Source organism: Natator depressus, chromosome 28 (genome assembly GCF_965152275.1).
Source record: "Natator depressus isolate rNatDep1 chromosome 28, rNatDep2.hap1, whole genome shotgun sequence".
Taxonomy (NCBI): Eukaryota; Metazoa; Chordata; order Testudines; family Cheloniidae; genus Natator; species Natator depressus.
The window spans coordinates 2,332,957-2,352,345 of NC_134261.1; the positions used below are offsets into that span (position 1 = coordinate 2,332,957).

Sequence of the window (19,389 nt, forward strand, 5' to 3'; positions counted from 1 at the left end):
TTCTTGGGGCTGGCCAAGTCTCTGTATTGAAGGGGATAGAACTGATCCTGGTGTATCAGCAGAGAGGGCTTGTCCATTCCCTGGTTTAATGCTGTTGGTGGCTTCCCTGCAGGCATTGGGATCAGGTGAAGGACTTGGTCCTCAGGACGTTTGACCAGGATGCTGAAGATTTCAGGCTGGAGAATATTGTGGAGCTCGGCCTGGATCAACACGTGGAGAAAATCAGTGAGATCTCTGCGTCGGCCTCCAAAGAGCTGTCTATCGAACTGGTAGAGTCTGTCTGTCCATCCCTCTTTCCTCATTCATTTCCCCGGCTCTTTTTCAGCAGTTGTTGAATGTCTCTGCCCAGATCTTAGCAGGACAGGAGTCCACACCGCCATCCCACTGTCATATTTGGTCCTGATTGCCAACGATCATCTAGCCAGGAGACGTGACTCCCACTCACTATTCTATATGTTCCTGCTCGGAGCTTGGAGTAGAACCCAGGGGTCTCAGCTCCCCTCCTCCTCTCTAGCCTCCCATCTCAGATCTGGGAATGGAACCTGGGAATCATGACCCCCCTCCGCACCCGGAACCAGGAATAGATCCCAGGCCCCCTGACTCCCAGCTCAGTTCTGACACTAGATACATGGCTTCTGCTTTCTGGCCTTAGCCCCAGCCACTGTGTTAAGATTTCCCTGTGTATTTCATGCTGCCCATCCCTGTCTTTCGCCCAGGCCCTACAAGCCATCGCCAAGACCTGGGATGTCGTGCTGCTAGATATCGTGCCGTACAAGGACAAAGGACACCACCGACTCAGGTAGGGCTTCCAAAGGTCTGCCGTGCAGCACTGGCCGCAGAGATGTGGTGGGCAGGGTTCCTGGATAGACAAGCAGCTGAGCATGGCAGGGTGACTTCTGCTCGTTAACAAGGCGCCATGGTTAGCCAGGGGTTTATTTAATTGTTTCTCTTTCTGTCTGAGTACAGCTAGATAGACCCTCCCTTGAACACCTTCTTCCCTTCCCAAAGCTGAGACTAGGACCCAGCTCCCATTCTAACCACCAGACCACGCTCCCCTGGTCCTCATAGAGCCTGAGTGTCCTCCTCCCAGTCCTCTTGCTCTGACTGCTAGTCTCCACTCCCCTTCCACAGCCAGGAATAGAACCTAGGAGTCCTGGCTCCCAGCCACCTTGCTCTGACTGCTAGACGTCAGTCCTCTTCCACAGCCAGAACCCAGCAGTCCTGAATCCCAGCATTATCCATTAAGCATGGTTTCCTTTCATTCCAGAAGATCAGAACAGCAGGGCAGGCCGTGGCCTTTAGATTTCCCATCCGTCTTTCTCACTAACCCAGTTTTATTAGCAGGGAGCGAGTTTGCTGAGGACGTCCTGACCTCTGAAGTTGCTGGCTGCAGCAGGGGTGTCCCTCAGTGATTCAGTTCATACCTGGGAGCTGCAGGGCTTGCACATGGCTGTCTGTAGTGCGGAAGCAAAGAGCTTGCTCAGCTCTGTGATGAAAATGTGTTTATGCCTGAAGGGAGAGAGAGAGAAACTGGTGTTAGTCTAGGGGGACTAGGAACAAGGGACAGCCAGGGAGTGATCTGGATTATTGGCAGACAGTGAGTGTTTTAACACAGTCAAATGTCAACTCGTACATCTAGGAGAAAAGAACGCAGGCCAGACTTCCAGGCTGGGGGACTCTCCTGGGAAGCAGGGACTCTGTAAAGAGATGCGGGTCGTGGTGCGTAAGCTCCCAGTGTGACTGTGGGGCCAAAAGGGCTAATGTATAAACAGAGGAATCTCGTGTAGGAGTCGGGAGGTTCTGGTCCATCTGGATATGGCACTGGTGAGACCACTGCTGGGATACTGAGTCCTCCCGCTCTGGTGTCCACAGCTCCGAAGGATGTTGATGAGTTGTAGAGGGGTCAGCGAAGAGTCAGGAGAAGGATTAAGGGATTGGAAAACATGCCCTAGTGAGAGACTCAAGGAGTGCGATCTGCTTAGCTTCACACAGAGAAGTGAAGGGGTGACTTGGTCCCAGCCCCTCAGTAATTACGTGGGGAAATAATACTTGCTAGAGGGGTCCTCAGTCTCCTCGATAAAGGTCTAACATGATCCAGTGGCTGGAAGCTGAAGCTAGACAAACTGGGACTGGAAATAAGGTGGACGTTCTGAACAGCCTGGGGAACTAACCATTGGTGTTGTGGATTCTACATCGCCTGGCAGTTTTTCCATGAGATGGGCAGGATCTGCTCTGGGTCACACAGGAGTTGTTTCGGGGAAGTCCTGTGGCCCGTGCAATACAGGAGGGCAGACGGGGTCACAATGGGCCCTTCTGACCTGGGAATATGTGACTCTGAGTCTGCGTGGCTCGAGGACATACTGATCCCTGACTTATTACCAGTTCGAGATGGCAGCAGGTTGCCCCGCCCAACAATCCATGCCGGGGCCTCAGCGTTGTACAGTGCCCCTCCCTTGGCATTCACACGCTTCTCAAGGCTTGTCTTCAGGAGGCTACCTGGCAGCCGAGTGGAGGGGTGAAACCTAACCCCCACCTCCCCAAGGGGATGGATTTAGGTGACCCCAAAGTGGGGTCTGTCCAGCTGTCATCAGCCAGGGATGTGGGGCAGGAGGTAGCTTAAGAGGTCAGGGAATGAGATATGGGGCCTTTCACATCTATGGGTCACCAATTCCAATCCCGTCTCAGGGGACTGGCTGGCTCAAGGAATGGGATATGGGGGCTTTCCTGTCTAGGGGCCCCAACTCTGATCCAGCCCCAAGGTGGGGGCTCAGAAGGTCAGGAAATGAAATGCATGTCCTTTCCTCTCTGGAGGGTGCTGGCTTCCATCCAGCCCCAGGGCAGGGACTGGCTGGCTCATGGGGGCAGGGAATGGGACACATGGCCTGTCCCCTCTAGGGAACTAACTTCAATCCAGCCCCAGCTCACTGGTGAGTGAAAGGTATTCCTCTCTGTGGTGTCTTTTGTGGCCCTGACATGAGATGAGTTTGGGGCGTCATTTGAGGACAGGTGCCCATAGCACAGAACTGCCATCCTAATGGGCCCCATTGTGGGGAGCCTTTGCAGAGAGGCCTTGGGCAGAATGGGCCACGGGCGGTGTGCCCCCAAAGGCACATTGTAGCCGCTCTGCTTGTTGTATGCCCAGGCCTTTCAGCCTCCCACTGACCTCTGCCTGGCTCCTGCAGGGGGACGGATGAGGTGTTCCAGGCACTGGAGGATAACCAGGTCTCCCTCTCCACCATGAAGGCCTCGCGCTTCGTCAAACCCTTTGAGAAGGAGGTGGACCGCTGGGAGCGCTGCCTCTCGCTCATCCTGGAGGTTATCGAGATGGTGCTGACCGTGCAGAGGCAATGGTTGTACCTGGAGGTGAGGAGCCCCCCGCTCAGCGTCCCTCTGCTTCGCTGACGGGCCCACATGCAGGGCCAGGCTTCCCCGCTGGTGATGGGCAGGGCCTGGGCGCAGCGTGGATGTGCTGCCTTCACTCCCCTTCTCTCTCCCTCCTGGCCATGACCCAGCCCTGCCCACCAGTCAGCTTTGCAGAGTTTTCACAGGAGGGCCAGCGCCTGGTTCTTTGTCCCCTGGACCTGGCGGGGGTCAGATCAGAGCGTTGGTCAGGGATCGGGCTCTTCTGGCAGTAGGTTGCTGGGCTGCAGTGGCCCGTGGTGGTCTCTGGGCTGGGGAGCAGCCTGCCTGGCAGAATGCTCCTGGGCCATTCTCTCTCTCTCTGCTGCCAATCCTCCCACAGAACATCTTCCTGGGAGAAGACATCCGGAAGCAGCTGCCCCGGGAGTCGGCCTCCTTTGATCAGATCAACGCCAGCTGGAAGACCATCATGGACAGACTGAACAAGGATAACAACGCGCTGCGTGGGACGCATTACCCAGGTAGCTGCTGCTTCCACTCCCTCCGGACCCCAGCCACAAGCCAGCTGCCTCTTCCCGCTCTACACTCCGGACCCAGCCTAGGCCCTGTTTCCTGCCACTGGGCCGCCTCCGAGAGCTGTGATCTCCTCTCGTCTCTGGTTCCTGAGGGGAGTCTGCTCCATAGGAGTAGGACTAAAGGTGGATAGAAGGCTGGGTAGATCGTCGGGCTTAACAGGTAATAATCAATGGCTCGATGCCTAGGTGGCAGCCGGTGTCAAGCGGAGTGCCCCAAGGGTCAGTCCTGGGGCCGGTTTTGTTCACTATCTTCATTAATGATCTGGATGATGGTGTGGATTGCACCCTCAGCAAGTTCGCAGATGACACTAAGCTGTGGGGAAAGGTAGATTCGCTGGAGGGTAGGGATATGGTCCAGAGTGACCTAGACAAATTAGATGATTGGGCCAAAAGAAATCAGATGAGGTTCAGCAAGGACAAGTGCAGAGTCCTGCTCTTAGGATGGAAGAATCCATGGCACCGCTACAGGCTGGGGACCGACTGGCTCGGCAGCAGTTCTGCAGAAAAGGACCTGGGGTTACAGTGGAGGAGAAGCTGGCTAGGAGTCAGCAGTGTGCCCTTGTTGCCAAGAAGGCCAATGGCATATTGGGCTGTATTAGTAGGAGCATGGCCAGCAGATGGAGGGAAGTGATTATTCCCCTCTACTCATCACTGGTTAGGCCACAGCTGGAGTATTGCTTCCAGTTTTGGGCCCCCCACTACAGAAGGGATGCGGACAAATTGGAGAGAGTCCAGCGGAGGGCAACGAAAATGATCAGGGGTTGGGGCACATGACTTACGAGGAGAGGCTGAGGGAACTGGGATTGTTTAGTCTTCAGAAGAGAAGAGTGAGGGAGGATTTGATCGCAGCCTTCAACTACCTGAAGGGGGTTCCAAAGAGGAGGGAGCTCGGCTGGTCTCAGCGGTGGCAGATGACAGAACAAGGAGCAATGGTCTGAAGTTGCAGTGGGGGAGGTCTAAGTTGGATATTAGGAAACACTATTTCACTAGGAGGGTGGTGAAGCACTGGAATGGGTTCCCCAGGGAGGTGGTGGAATCTCCTTCCTTAGAAGTTTTTAAGGTCAGGCTTGACAAAGCCCTGGCTGGGATGATTCATTTGGGGTTGGTCCTTCTTTGAGCAGGGAGTTGGACTAGATACCTCCTGAGGTCCCTTCCAACCCAAATCTTCCATGAGTCTGTGAGTAACTGGCTTGGAGGCCCCCAAAGGAGATTCAGTGCTGCATGGTGATGGCTCAGTAGGGGGCGCTCCCCTCTCAGTCAGCGCTGACCTCAGCGCAGTGCTAGGGCTCTAAGCCCTGGGGAGAGAGACTGGAGGTTCAGTCTGGGGCGCGTGCGCTAGGGGCCTCTGCTGCAGGGAGCGGGGTGGGAGCTGAGGGGGGTCATTCTCCTCTGAGTCAGTGCTGAGCCCAGGTCCCTAGCATGTGCTGCAGGGAGCAGGGTGCGGGGCTCAAGAGGGGCCGTTGCTGGTTAAACAGACGAGCACTTGGTGCAAGCAGCGCCCTTTAAAAGGCTCGATCTTGCTCCTGGCCCCTTTCTCGTTAAAATGGAAAGCGAGGCCATTGTTTGCAAGATGAAAGATTGCAGCACCTTGAGGTCTGGGGCTGAGACTGATCAAACTCATTGCACCTAGGGCTGATGCCAGGAGACAACAGGGCTCCTACCCTGAAGATCTGCCAGGGTGACTCAGAGCCGCATGGGGGTGGGGAGCGGTGATCAGGAATGGAAGGGAGTGGGTTCAGGGGAGCGGGAGGCTGTTCCATGCTTGGGGTGGGAAGCAAACCAGGGCAGCATTCGGCAGGCTTGGAGAGGGAGGGCCAGGCCTTGACCTTGCTGCTGAAGGCCAGGGAGGGAAGACCATGTGACCTGGCTGGGGTGGGGCCAGCAGGAGTCAGAGGGCCCGTGGCGCTTTCCTCCCCAGGCCTCCTGGACAAGCTGGTGGAGATGAACGGTGCCCTGGAGGAGATCCAGAAATCCCTGGACATGTACCTGGAGACCAAGCGCCACATCTTCCCCCGCTTCTACTTCCTGTCCAACGACGATCTGCTGGAGATCTTGGGCCAGTCGCGCAACCCCGAGGCCGTCCAGCCCCACCTCAAGAAGTGCTTTGACAACATCAAGTCCCTCAAAATCCAGAAGGTCTGGAGCCAGCCCCAGGCCCAGCCTCCTCCTGCTTTGTGCAGAGCCCCTGGTCCTTCTCCCCATTCAACCCCGCGGTCTTGGCTAAATCCCAACCTGGGTGGTGCCATTTGGCTCCCGCAAAGCCCCTGGACCTTTCATCCAGAGAGGGGATTCTCCTTCGCTTCTGTTTAACAATGCTGGGGATCCCTATATAAACAGCTGATGCATCCCAGTCCAGAGGTGGCTGCATCTCAGTGCCGGATGAGGGAACCCATCTAAATAGATTTTGGATGGGGAGCGTGATCGTGTGGTTACAGCAGAAGGGGACAGCTTCTGCCCTGGTACAGCCAGCTGTCAGCCCCTCTGAGTTTGAGCCCCCAAGTCCCTTCCCCCCCTTTGGCCCGCCCTCGGGCCCTGATCTTGATGCCCACCTCACCCGGAGCATGGGAATCCATGAGGCACCCGGAGATGGTCTGGGGATGGGCGGAGCATCAGTATTCTCTTCATTTCTCAGGTGGGAATGAGCAACAAGTCTGAAGCCGTGGGCATGTACTCCTTGGATGGGGAGTACGTGGAGTTCGTCCACTCGGTGCTGCTGGAAGGGCCCGTGGAGGTGAGGGCTCTTTGGGCCAGCTCTGGGCGGTGGGAGCTGGGGCTTTGGGTAGCCCGTCCTGGGCCCAATCCTGGTTCCTCTTACTCAGCAGCGGGTGCGCTACAGCCGTGGGGCGCTGTTTCAGGCTCATGGGGGCATGGTGAGAGAGGGGGAGACAAGGGAGGGGAAATGGGGGTTGAGGTGCAGCGGGAAGCGGGGTGGGGCAGGTGGGAAAGGCACCGTGGGGGAGCATCGGCCGGCTTCTACGGTGCCTCTCCCAGCGGAGTGTCTTCCCTTTATGCCCCGCATGCACCAGCCCATCCTCGGGCACCTCCGCTGGCTTCCAGCCCCGGTACGATCCAATTCAAAATCACTCCCACTCCGGGGTCTGCGGCAGCCTTCCCGCTGCAGGTGCCAGCCCCTCTCCCCTTCCAGCCCTGCGCTGTGAAATCCCCTCTGCCCCCAGGCTCCAGGCCCTGGGTCAGCGTCTTCCGCTTTGAGAGGGAGATGACGTTGGCACGAAGGAATCGGGCTGCCTTGTCCCGCAGAGGGTGCTGCCGGGGAACCCCCCTATTCTCCTTCCAGCTCCATCACTCCCCTCAGAGCAAAGAGCCTGGGATAGCTCCCAGCCCCGTCCCAAACCCTGTCGACACGGCAGTCAGAGGGCTGACTAGCTAGCTGGATTGACACCCAAGCAGCTAGCCTGTGCCAGAGCCCTGCTGCTGGGGCTACGCTGGGGCTGTTACTGAAGCTAGCGTGCAGTGTAGACGTCCCCTCAGCCCCTCGTCTGCCTGCCTCCCAGGAGTGGCTGTGTGACGTGGAGCGGGCCATGCGCTGGACCCTGAAGGAGCTGCTGAGAAACTGCCGCCTGGCCCTGAAGAAGATGCTGACGAAAAGGGACAAGTGGGTGAAGGAGTGGGCCGGACAGGTAACAGATGGGGCAGTGGCTCGGGGTGGCCTCTGGGCCACAGGGCCTGGCCTTACAGGGTGATCCAGCTCCACTGAAGTCAGCGGGAGTCTTTCTATTGACATGGGTTGGATCAGGCCTTTGGTACACTGCACGGGCGCAGGTCATCCGTGAAATGAATTTGGTGAGCCTCTGCCCAGCCACTCAGTTGAACACAGGGAGGAGGGTTCAGAATTTTAGAGCAGAGGATTGAGTGTCAGGACTCCTGGGTTCTCCTGGCTCTGGGAGGGGAGTGGAGCTAGTGGTTAGAGGAGGGGGTGCTGGGAGCCAGGACTCCTGGGTTCTATCCCCAGCTCTGGGGAGGGGTTAGAGCAGGCACTAGGGAATTAGAACTGCTGGGCTCCATGCCCTGGATTTCATTCTGCCAGAGCTGGGAAAATCACTTTCCCTGCGTGGACCTCAGTGTTCCCCTGCGTAAAAGGGATCCAGTGACCCTGACCCCCCTGGGTAAAGTGCTCAGAGCCCCTAGGCTGCGGGGAAGGCACACTAAGTGCAGAAGTGATCAGGCTGAGCGGAGGAGGAGGGACGTGGGGCCCAGGATGAATGGTCATCCTAGGTTTAGGGTGTTGGAGGACTGTGGGCAGGCGGCTCCTCAGAACTGACAGCTTGGGGGGGCTGGGGAAGAGGGGATTTGCCAGTGCCCCTCCCTCCACCACCAGACCCCTTGTCTCTTGCAGATGGTGATCACTGCCAGCCAGATCCGGTGGACGACGGACGTCACCAAGTGCCTGGCCAACTGCAAGGAGCGAGGGGACAAGAAATTCCTCAAGGTCATGAAGAAGAAGCAGGTGAAGGGGAGAGCGTGGCACAGCCATGCACGCATTCGCACGCAGTCACTGGCCCTCCAGGGCACGCTCGCGTACTCGCATGCTGCTCACTACTACACGCCCTCACGTACATTGGCTCATGCTTGCAGAGGACCTTGTCATGCTCCTGTGCATATACACCTGTGTCACACCTGTTTACAGTCATGCCCAGTTCATACAGTCACTCAAACGCTTTCTCCCTCTCCCCGATCGGTGTGTTCAGATGGGGACTCTTCCCCCTGCCCTGTCGCCTGCAGCAGGGCTTCCCCATGGCGCTCTTCTCACCCCCTTGGTGCGCACTGGGCGGGTACAGCGGGCTCCCCGACCACTGGCCGTTTCCTCGCTAGGTGTCGCTGCTGAATAAATACTCGGAGGCCATCCGGGGCAACCTGACCAAGATCATGCGCCTGAAGATCGTTGCTCTGGTGACGGTGGAAATCCATGCGCGGGACGTCATAGAGAAGCTCTACAAGACCAGCTTGATGGACGTGACATCCTTCGAGTGGCTGAGCCAGCTTCGCCTGTACTGGGACAAGGTGAGGCCCACACTGCACCCTGCTGGCTGGATTTCCGCCTGCTGGGGAGAGTGTGTATGTGGGGCTAGTTCTGCCGCCCCCTGCGTTTGCATCACTGCCCCCTGCTGTTCAGCCTCAGCAGCTGTGCTGAGGAGAAGAGAAGATGTTACCTCCAACGTACCTGTAATTCCCTGTGGTTTGCCGTCCGGCTTGGGCCATTAGCCTCCTCGTTCTTGCCAGCTGCCTCAGCCACCCGGCTCTGCTTCACTCCCTCCCTTCCCCTTTGGGCTGCCCCCCGGGGTCCATTGCCAGGGACAGGATCCAATATAGAATCATAGAAGATCAGGGTCAGAAGGAACCTCAGGAGGTAGCTAGTCCAACCCCCTGCTCAAAGCAGGACCAACCCCAACTAAATCATCCCAGCCAGGGCTTTGTCAAGCCGGGCCTTGAAAACCTCTAAGGATGGAGATTCCACCACCTTCCTGGGGAACCCATTTCAGTGCTTCCCCACCCTCCTCGTGAAAAAGTTTTTCCTGATATCCAACCTAGACCTCCCCCACTGCAATGTGAGACCATTACTCCTTGTTCTGTCATCTGCCACCACTGAGACCAGCCGAGCTCCATCCTCTTTGGGACCCCCCTTCAGGTAGTTGAAGGCTGCAATCAAATCCCCCCTCACTCTTCTCTTCTGCAGACTAAACAACCCCAGTTCCCTCAGCTTCTCCTCGTAAGTCATGTGCCCTAAGCCCCCTAATCATTTTCGTTGCCCTCTGCTGGACTCTCCAATTTGTCCACATCCCTTCTGGCCAGATGTGGCCTCACCAGTGCCGAGTAGAGGGGAATAATCACTTCCCTTGATCTGCTGACCATGCTCCAACTAATACAGCCCAATATGCCATTAGTCTTCTTGGCAACAAGGGCACACTGCTGACTCGTATCCAGCTACTCATCCACTGTAACCCCTAGGTCCTTTTCTGCAGAACTGCCGCTTAGCCAGTCGGTCCCCAGCCTGTAGCAGTGCCGTGGATTCTTCCATCCTAAGTGCAGGACTCTGCACTTGTCTTTGTTGAACCTCGTCAGATTTCTTTTGGCCCAATCCTCCAATTTGTCTAGGTCACTCTGGACCCTATCCCTACCCTCCAACTTATCTACCTCTCCCCCCAGCTTAGTGTCATCTGCAGACTTGCTGAGGGTGCAATCCACACCATCCTCCAGATCATTAATGAAGATGTTGAACAAAAATGGCCCGAGGACCGACCGCTGGGGCACTCCGCTTGATACCGGCTGCCAACTAGACATTGAGCCGTTGATCACTACCCTTTGAGCCCGACGATCTAGCCAGCTTTCTATCCACCTTGTAGTCCATTCATCCAGGCCAGACTTCTTTAACTTGCTGGCAAGAATACTGTGGGAGACCGTATCAGAAGCTTTGCTAAAGTCAAGATATATCACATCCATCGCTTTCCCCATATCCACAGAGCCAGTTATCTCATCATAGAAGGCAATCCGGTTGGTCAGACATGACTTGCCCTTGGTGAATCCATGTTGACTGTTCCTGATCACTTTCCTCTCCTCCAAGTGCTTCAAAATGGATTCCTTGAGGTCCTGCTCCATGATTTTTCCAGGGACTGAAGTGAGGCTGACTGGTCTGTAGTTCCCCGGATTCTCTTTCTTCCCTTTTTTAAAGATGGTCACTATATTTGCCTTTTTCCAATCAATTTTTTTCCACCTTTTTTGCCTTTTTCCACCCAATTGCCATGAGTTTTCAAAGATAATGGCCAATGGCTTTGCAATCACATCAGCCAACTCCCTCAGCACCCTCGGATGCAGCGCATCCGGCCCCATTGACTTGTGCACTTCCAGCTTTTCTAAATAGTCCTTAACCTGTTCTTTTGCCACTTGAGGGCTGCTCACCCCCTCCCCATACTGTGCTGCCCAGTGCAGCAGTCTGGGAGCTGACCTTGTCTGTGAAGACCAAGGCAAAAAAAAGCATTGAGTACATTAGCTTTTTCCACATCCTCTGTCACTAGGTTGCCTCCCCCATTCAGTAAGGGTCCCACACTTTCCTGACCTTCTTCCTGTTGCTAACATACCTGTAGAAACCTTTCTTGTTACTCTTAACGTCCCTTGCTAGCTGCAACTCCAGTTGCGCTTTGGCCTTCCTGATCACACCCCTGCATGCTCGAGCAATATTTTTATACTGCTCCCGAGTCAGCTGTCCAAGTTTCCACTTCTTGTAAGCTTCCTTTTTGCGTTTAAGCTCACCAAAGATTTCTCTGTTAAGTCAAGCTGGTCGCCTGCCATATTTGCTATTTTTTCTGCACATCGGGATGGTTTGTTCCTGTGCCCTCAATAAGGCTTCTTTAAAATACAGCCAGCTCTCCTGGACTCCTTTCCCCCTCATATTAGCCTACCAGGGGAGCCTGCCCATCAGTTCCTGGAGGGAGTCCAAGTCTGCTTTCTAAAGTCCAGGGTCCGTATTTTGCTATTCTCCTTCCTTCCTTTTGTGAGGATCCTGAACTCGACCATCTCATGGTCACTGTTCCCTAGGTTGCAGAGTAGCAGCCGTGTTAATCTGTGTTCGCAAAAAGAAAAGGAGGACTTGTGGCACCTTAGAGACTAACAAATTTATTTGAGCATGAGCTTTCGTGAGCTACAGCTCACTTCATCGGATGCATTCCCTAGGTTGCCACCCACTTCTACTTCCCCCACCAATTCTTCCCTGTTTGTGAGCAGCCCGTCAAGAGGAGCAGGGCCCCTAGTTGGTTCCTCCAGCACTTGCCCCAGGAAGTTGTCCCCAACACTCCCCAAAAACTTCCTGGATTGTCCGTGCACCGCTGTATTGCTCTCCCAGCAGATGTCAGGGGGATTGAAGTCCCCCATGAGAACCAGGGCCTGTGATCTGGAAACTACTGTTAGTTGTCCAAAGAAAGCCTCGTCCACCTCATCCTCCTGGTCCGGTGGTCTATAGCAGTTGCCCACCACGACATCACTCTGGTTGCTCTCGCCTCTAAACTTAACCCAAAGACTCTCAACGGGCTTTTCTCCAGTTTCATACTGGAGCTCTGAGCAATCCTACAGTGCAACTCCTCCACCTTTCCTCCCCTGCCTGTCCTTCCTGAACAGTTTCTACCCATCCATGACAGTGCTCCAGTCATGTGAGCACCCCACCAAGTCTGTTATTCCAATCACATCAGAGTTCCTTGACTGTGCCAGGACTTCCAATTCTTCCCGCTTGTTTCCCAGGCTCCTTGCGTTTGTGTACAGGCACCTAAGATAACTATCCGATTGCCCTGCTTTCTCAGTATGAATCAGGAGGCCTCCCTTGTTGCACCCTCCTCCTTGTGTTTCCTCCCAGTATCCCACTTCCCCACTTACCCTCCGGGCTTAGGTCACCATCCCCCAGTGAACCTAGTTTAGAGCCCTCCTCACTAGGTTAACAAGCCTGCCTGCGAAGATGCTCTTCCCTCTCTTTGTTAGGTGGATCCCATCTCTTCCTAGCAATCCTTCTTCCTGGAACAACATCCCATGGTCAAAGAATCCAAACCCTCTCTCCAACACCATCACGAATTTACCTCCACAATTCAGTGGTCCCTACCTGGGCCTTTTTCTTCACCAGGGAGTAACTGTTGGGAGCCCCATCGCTTGAGACAGCACCCCTGGGACTAGACTGTAGGGGACAATACTGCCCTGGGGGGCTGAAGGAGCCAGGCCTGCTCTGGGTCTCAATGCCTGGGGTCCCTGCGGAGCTCTCCATCATGTCCTGTGCTCCCCAAACCCTGCTCCCTGCTGGGAACTCTGCAGCTCCACCTCCACTCGCTGCATGGCCTTGGCCAAGCCCCTTTCCCATCTGTGCCTCCTTTTCTCCGCAGCGATATGACCCACCTCCCCTGGTGGGGGTGGTGAGGGGGATGGGTTTGTGTCTGCAGAGTGCCTGGGTACTGTGGGCAGTGCTCGGTAAACGGCAGGAGAGGGCATGAACCTGACCTCATGGGCTGCCAGATGGATTCCCCGGGACCTGCACAGCCGTCCTCTCTGCAGTCTGAGGAGTCTCTCCCCTGGTGCCTACTTGCCCTCTGTCACAGGAGCCCCATGAGCAGGTGGGGGAGTCCAAAGGCCTGACTGTATTTCCCCCACATTTCCCTCGGCAGGATCTGGACGACTGTGTCATCAGGCAAACCAACACTCAGTTCCCCTACGGCTATGAGTACCTGGGGAACTCCGGACGCTTGGTCATCACGCCGCTCACCGACAGGTACAGGCACGGTGTGCCCAGCCCCTGCCGCTCCAGGTGCGGTCGGCAGCCCCCCGGGGCGTGCTGGGAGTTCAGGGGGATCACGAGAGGCACTTCGAGCTCGTTGGCTCAGTTAAGGTGGTCGCTTGATCCCTGACAGTGAAACTGACGAGGCCGCATGCTTTGAGATCGCCTGAGGAAAGTGCCACAGGAGAGCTAGGGACTAACTGCTGAGCTACCGACAGTGCACGTAGATGGCTCCAGCTTAGGTCTGTTTCCAGAGGGGCTGGATGGGCAGGAGAAGAGCAGGGTGGACATCAGTGGGGTGGAGAGAGGAGATCCCAGTGGTGGCTGGCCTGGGGGCAGGGTGGGGAAAGCAGGGAGATTGATGCGTGGTCTCCCCTCTCTCTTTCCAGGTGCTACATAACTCTGACCACAGCCCTTCACCTCCACCGGGGAGGATCTCCCAAAGGCCCTGCCGGCACAGGGAAAACGGAGACTGTGAAAGACCTGGGCAAGGCCCTGGGCATGTATGTGATTGTCGTGAACTGCTCCGAAGGCCTGGATTATAAATCCATGGGGCGCATGTACTCGGGCCTGGCCCAGGTAAGGGGTCGGAGATGCAGGACAGGCCACTGCACTGGCTCCAGAGCACATGGGCACTTCCCAGGGCTGGGACTCCCAGACCCACTCCCCTCCTCGAGTTGGGGACAGAACCCAGGAGCCCTGGCTGCTGGCCCCCCTGCTCTAACCACTAGATCCCACTCCCTCTCCGGAGCAGGGTGAGATGGATGGGCACTGGACAGCGTGTGAATGGGAGGAATCGGTCTGTTCCAGCCCCCCACCCACCTTTCTGCTCTCGTCCTGCAGACAGGAGCCTGGGGCTGCTTTGACGAGTTCAACCGCATCAACATCGAGGTGCTGTCTGTGGTGGCCCAGCAGATCCTCTCCATTCTCTCTGCCTTGGCCGCCAACATGACCTCCTTCATCTTTGAGGGCCATAAGATCAAGCTGGTGTGGTCCTGTGGCATCTTCATCACCATGAACCCAGGTGGGAGACAAGGCCGTGCCCTCTGGCTGGCGGAGTCGCTGGCTCGGGCGTGGCAGGCCCCTCCCCGTTCAGAGTTCTGATGGGCCCCTCTAGGGAAGAACCCAAATCTGGCCCGTCCCTATGCAGGGGCCTCGGCTCAGCCTCCTGGGCCTGGGGTTGGGGTAAAGGGAGCGGGGTGGAGATGGCAGGTGGCCAGGGCTAATGTGCTACTGGGTGCCACGGGGCAGGTTACGCCGGACGGACAGAGCTGCCCGACAACCTCAAGTCCATGTTCCGCCCCATCTCCATGGTGGTGCCGGACTCCACGCTCATCGCAGAGATCATCCTCTTCGGAGAAGGGTTCAGCAACTGTAAGGTACTCGCAGGCCTGGGGCCGCGGGGGCTCAGAGAGTCGCCCTTGCTGGGAACGCTCATGGCCTGGTCAGTGGGTCGGGCTCAGAGAATGGGACACGGGGCCTTTCCTGTCCAGGAGCGTGGGCTCCCGTCCGGCCCCAGACTGGGGGGACCGGCTGGCTCAGAGAATGGGACATGGGGCTTTTCCCGTCTGGGTGGCATTGGCTCCCATCCGGCCCCAGAATGGGGGCACTGGCTGGCTCAGAGAATGGGACATGGGGCCTTTCCCGTCCAGGGGCACGGGCTCCCATCCGGCCCCAGACTGGGGGGACCAGCCGGCTCAGAGAATGGGACACGGGGCCTTTCCCGTCCAGGAGCGTGGGTTCCCATCCGGCCCCAGACTGGGGGGACCGGCTGGCTCAGAGAATGGGCCACTGGGTCTTTCCCATCTGGGTGGCATGGGCTCCCATCCGGCCCCAAGATGGGGGGACTGGCTGGCTCAGGGGGTGGAGAATGGGACATGGAGCCTTTCCTGTCTGGGTGGCATGGGCTCCCATCCGGCCGGGGTGAGGGGGTTTCTGCTCTTGGGGGTGCTGGCTCTGGTATGGCCCCAGGTTGGAGCAATGGGGGTCAGGGGACAGGAGGCGGGGCCTTTCCCGCCTGGCGCACGGCAGCCTGGGGTGAGCTGGGGGTTCCCAGGGCTCGTAGTGAGATGCCCCCTCCGAAGCCTGGTTCCCTGGCCCCCTGAAATGGAGCCAGTTTGCCCCTGGCTGCCTCGCCCCCCGCTGATGGGCTCCGCTCCGTCCCAGCTCCTGGCGAAGAAGGTCTACACCCTGTATTCGCTGGCAGTGCAGCAGCTGTCCAAGCAGGACCACTACGACTTCGGCCTGCGGGCGCTGACGTCGCTGCTCCGCTACGCTGGGAAGAAGCGCAGGGTGCACCTTGACATCACCGACGAAGAGGTGAGGTGCCCCCGGCATCCTGCGCTTGGGGAGGGCCAGGGGCTGTGCCAGGCGGTTTCGGGCTGGCACGGGCAGCGCTGGGGGGGGAGTTCTGCCGGCTGTTCGGCCGTGTGGAGCGGTGCAGTCAGTGTGCCAGCTGGATCCCCGGCACCCGAGGGTGCCCGGCTCACCTGGCTCTCCTGGTGGCTTTCAGATCCTCCTGATGGCCATGAAGGACATGAACATCGCCAAGCTCGCCTCAGTCGACGTGCCCCTCTTCAACGGCATCATCCAGGACCTCTTCCCGGGCATCGAGTTGCCTGTCATTGACTACGGGAAGGTCAGTTAGCTGGCCGGGGCCTCTCAGCTGGGCTCCTTCCCACAGGGCTGGAGCCAAGTGAGACGGAGTCCAGTGCCCCCTAGTGCCGAGAGGCTGCACTTTGAGGCAATTCCTTCCAGAGAGCTGGGGCCATGGAGCCGGGATTCCTTGGTTTTGCTCCCAGCTCACGGAGGGGAGTGAGGTGCAGTGGTTAGAGCAGGGGGGGCCTGGGGCCAGGACTCCTGGGTTCTCTCCTGGTTCTGGGTGGGGAGCGGTGTCTAGGGGTTAGAGCAGGGGGGCTGGGAGCCAGGACTCCTGGGTTCTCTCCTGGTTTTGGGCGGGGAGCAGGGTCTAGGGGTTAGAGCAGGGTTGTGTTTTCTCTCTCTCTCTCTCTCACTTGCTATCTGACCTCTCTGTACCTCAGTTTCTCCCATGTGTGGAGTGGGGATAGTTCTACTTGGCTGCAGGTGGTGGGGCCTCATTACTGAATGTGTGTAACGTGGCGGGAGGGCCAGGGAAGGCCGTGCTTTGTAGCCTGCCCCCTTGGGTGCATGAGCTCAGTCCAGGCGTGCCTGTTGCTGCTGGAGGGGGCTGCTCCAGGCTCTGGCCCTTCCAGGGTTGCCTTGGGCCATGCGCCGTCCCTGGGCTCCCCGCTCTGTGGCTGGGGCCAGTCACCCCAGGACAGGCCCTGTCTCTGCAGCTGAAGGAAGCCATCGAGCAGGAGCTGAAGGGGATGGGGCTGCAGGTGACGCCCTTCACCATCACCAAGGTTATCCAGCTCTACGAGACCAAGAACTCCCGCCACTCCACCATGATCGTGGGCAAGACGGGCAGCGGCAAGACAGTCACCTGGCGCACGCTGCAGGCCACCATGTCCGCCCTGTGCCGGAGCGGGGACACCGCCTACAACCTCGTCAGGGTCAGTGGGCGCTGCCCGTTGCCAGGGCTGGGGACTGGTCACGTGTGAACCCCGAGGCTGCACCGTCCGTGGGTGGGGGGCTGGGCCATCTCCAGTGGGCATAGACTTGGGGGGCCGTCCTGCCCTGGCACCGGGGTGGCGGCAGGGGGCTTTTCCTGTCTCCACTGTCTGGGATTCCTGGCTGGGGCTGGGCAGGGGTCTCTGGCTTCCCGCCCCCTTCTGACTGTGCCCTGCCCCTGTGGTGTCCATGTGCTTCTCTCCCCTCCGGCTGGCGGCTGGGAACGGCAGGACTTCCCCCTGAACCCGAAGGCCGTGTCTCTGGGCGAGCTGTATGGAGAGTATGACCTCAGCACCAACGAGTGGACAGATGGCATTCTGTCCAGCGTCATGCGGACGGCCTGCGCAGGTACCCGCAGCCGGCCAAGGGGGGCCAGGGCCAGGCGTGCGCGGCAGCCAAGAGAGGGGGGCAGGGCACGGCCGATAGGAGTGGGCAGACAGGGGGGCCAGGCCCGGGGACAGGGTACAGCCGATAGGAGTGGGCAGAGAGGGGGGCCGGGCCCGGGGACAGGGTACGGCCAATAGGAGTGGGCAGAGAGGGGGGCCGGGCCCGGGCCCGGGGGCAGGGCACGGCCGATAGGAGTGGGCAGAGAGGGGGGCCGGGCCCGGGGACAGGGTACGGCCAATAGGAGTGGGCAGAGAGGGGGGCCGGGCCCGGGCCCGGGGGCAGGGCACGGCCGATAGGAGTGGGCAGAGAGGGGGGCCGGGCCCGGGGGCAGGGCACGGCCGATAGGAGTGGGCAGAGAGGGGGGCCGGGCCCGGGGACAGGGTACGGCCAATAGGAGTGGGCAGAGAGGGGGGCCGGGCCCGGGCCCGGGGGCAGGGCACGGCCGATAGGAGTGGGCAGAGAGGGGGGCCGGGCCCGGGGGCAGGGCACGGCCGATAGGAGTGGGCAGAGAGGGGTGGGTTGGTGGCTTTTCCAAATCCCTGTGTGCTGCTTTCTGCTCCTCACTCTGGCTGGTCTGTGCCAGTCTCTCAGCTGGCCTGCCCCTCTCTGGGAGACTGGCGTGTGTCCAGGCGCCAGGTGCTGGGGTGCCCCTGGAGCGTGCTGTCCGGTGCAGCCGGTTGGCACCTGCACCCGGGCCCGGCATGCCATGCTGCATGGGCGCTGGATGCCAGGCTGTACCCACCGGCGCCGCATAGGGGTGCCCCTGCCATGTGCCGCAGCTCGGCGACCCACGGTCTTGTGGCTGGCTCTCCCCATGGGGGCCCGGGAGATTTGGTTTGCACGCCGGAGGGGGGGTCAGGGGTGGCATGTGCGTGCCAGGCTGCGGTGGCATGTGAGAGTTCTGCCGTTACTAGGAGACGGGGGAGGGGGCGGGCCTCGGCCTGACCCCAATATCGCTGGTAATTAAGGATGACAGAGAGGTGACAGGCGGCTGGAGTGCAGCCAGGGCAACTGGCTGGTTCAGCGCCGGGGAAGGGGGATGGGGCCGGTGCCCACCAGAGCCCTGGTTCCAGTTCACACCTGATGCCTGGGCAAGGTGCCATTGAGTCTCGCTTCGTGTGGCAGTGTTAGCGTGTGTGTGTGCGAGCTGCTGCCCCTTACTCCCGACCTGCAGCCCCTGCTAGCCCAGCCCTGGCCTGCCCCCAGCTCTGCCAGTGCCCCTCACTCCCGACCCGCAGCCCCCGTTCCATCCCTGGATGGCACATGCCCATCTCCATTTCATCTCATGTCCCAGCACCACCAGCTCAGCTCTGATCCCAGCCTCTTTTCGTGGCGCTGCTGTCGGAGGCCCGAGGGCACCTTGAGGGCAGTGGGAGTGGATCGGGGGGAGCAGCGTGGGCTGGAAGGCAGAGCTTTGGGGCAAGGGTGAGGAGCTCCCCGGGCTGCTCCTCCCTGAGCGCTAAGGGGGCTTCCCCTGCTCTCCCGGCCCCGCTAGACGAGAAGCCCGATGAGAAGTGGATCCTGTTTGACGGGCCGGTGGACACCCTGTGGATCGAGAGCATGAACTCGGTCATGGACGACAACAAAGTCTTGACCCTGATCAACGGGGAGCGGATCTCCATGCCCGAGCAGGCAAGTCCCCCCGGGGCTGCTCTGACCACCTGGGCCGGGGCCAGGAAGGCAGCGGGCCGCCCAGACTGATCCTGTCCCTTCTCTAGGTCTCGCTGCTCTTCGAGGTGGAGAACCTAGCGGTGGCCTCGCCCGCCACCGTCTCCCGCTGCGGGATGGTTTACACGGACTACAGCGACCTGGGCTGGAAACCCTACGTCCACTCCTGGATCGAGAAGCGCCCCAAGGTGCTCGGGAGTGCGGGGAGAATGAGGCAGGGACTCAGCAGGGGGCGCTCTCTTGGTTGTCAGTGCCCAATGCAGCGCTAGGGGGCGCTGTGCTGCAGGGAGCGGGGCTGGGGGCTTTTCCAGGGCAGTCGGTGCTGCAAGGAGGAGGGGCGGTGGATTTGGGCTGAGGGGCACTGGCAGAGCCGGGCGTGTGAGCCCAGTGCTGGAGCTGCGGGTTGGGAGTGAGGGGCACTGGCAGAGCTGGGGGGAGCCCAGGGCTTGAACTGGGGGAGGGGCTGCAGGTCGGGAGTGAGGGGCACCAGCTGAGCCGTGGTGGGGAGCCCAGGAGTGGAATAGCCCAAACCAGCCTGCAAGCCTC

At 59.0% G+C, this 19,389-nt stretch overlaps 1 protein-coding gene across 1 annotated transcript in view; it reads left to right on the forward strand.

The window, feature by feature from the left end:
• The window catches only part of DNAH2 (dynein axonemal heavy chain 2), a 110,010-nt gene that overhangs the window by 43,393 nt on the left and 47,228 nt on the right, over positions 1-19,389 (forward strand). The window contains exons 27-45 of the mRNA XM_074941231.1: positions 113-269; positions 717-799; positions 3,183-3,363; positions 3,743-3,881; positions 5,854-6,071; positions 6,568-6,666; positions 7,448-7,573; positions 8,290-8,400; positions 8,766-8,954; positions 13,085-13,188; positions 13,584-13,773; positions 14,038-14,218; positions 14,446-14,573; positions 15,361-15,513; positions 15,707-15,832; positions 16,512-16,730; positions 17,019-17,136; positions 18,671-18,807; positions 18,894-19,031. Of these exons, the coding sequence (XP_074797332.1) occupies positions 113-269; positions 717-799; positions 3,183-3,363; positions 3,743-3,881; positions 5,854-6,071; positions 6,568-6,666; positions 7,448-7,573; positions 8,290-8,400; positions 8,766-8,954; positions 13,085-13,188; positions 13,584-13,773; positions 14,038-14,218; positions 14,446-14,573; positions 15,361-15,513; positions 15,707-15,832; positions 16,512-16,730; positions 17,019-17,136; positions 18,671-18,807; positions 18,894-19,031 (2,797 nt within the window). The remainder of the gene's footprint in view (positions 1-112; positions 270-716; positions 800-3,182; positions 3,364-3,742; positions 3,882-5,853; positions 6,072-6,567; positions 6,667-7,447; positions 7,574-8,289; positions 8,401-8,765; positions 8,955-13,084; positions 13,189-13,583; positions 13,774-14,037; positions 14,219-14,445; positions 14,574-15,360; positions 15,514-15,706; positions 15,833-16,511; positions 16,731-17,018; positions 17,137-18,670; positions 18,808-18,893; positions 19,032-19,389) is intronic.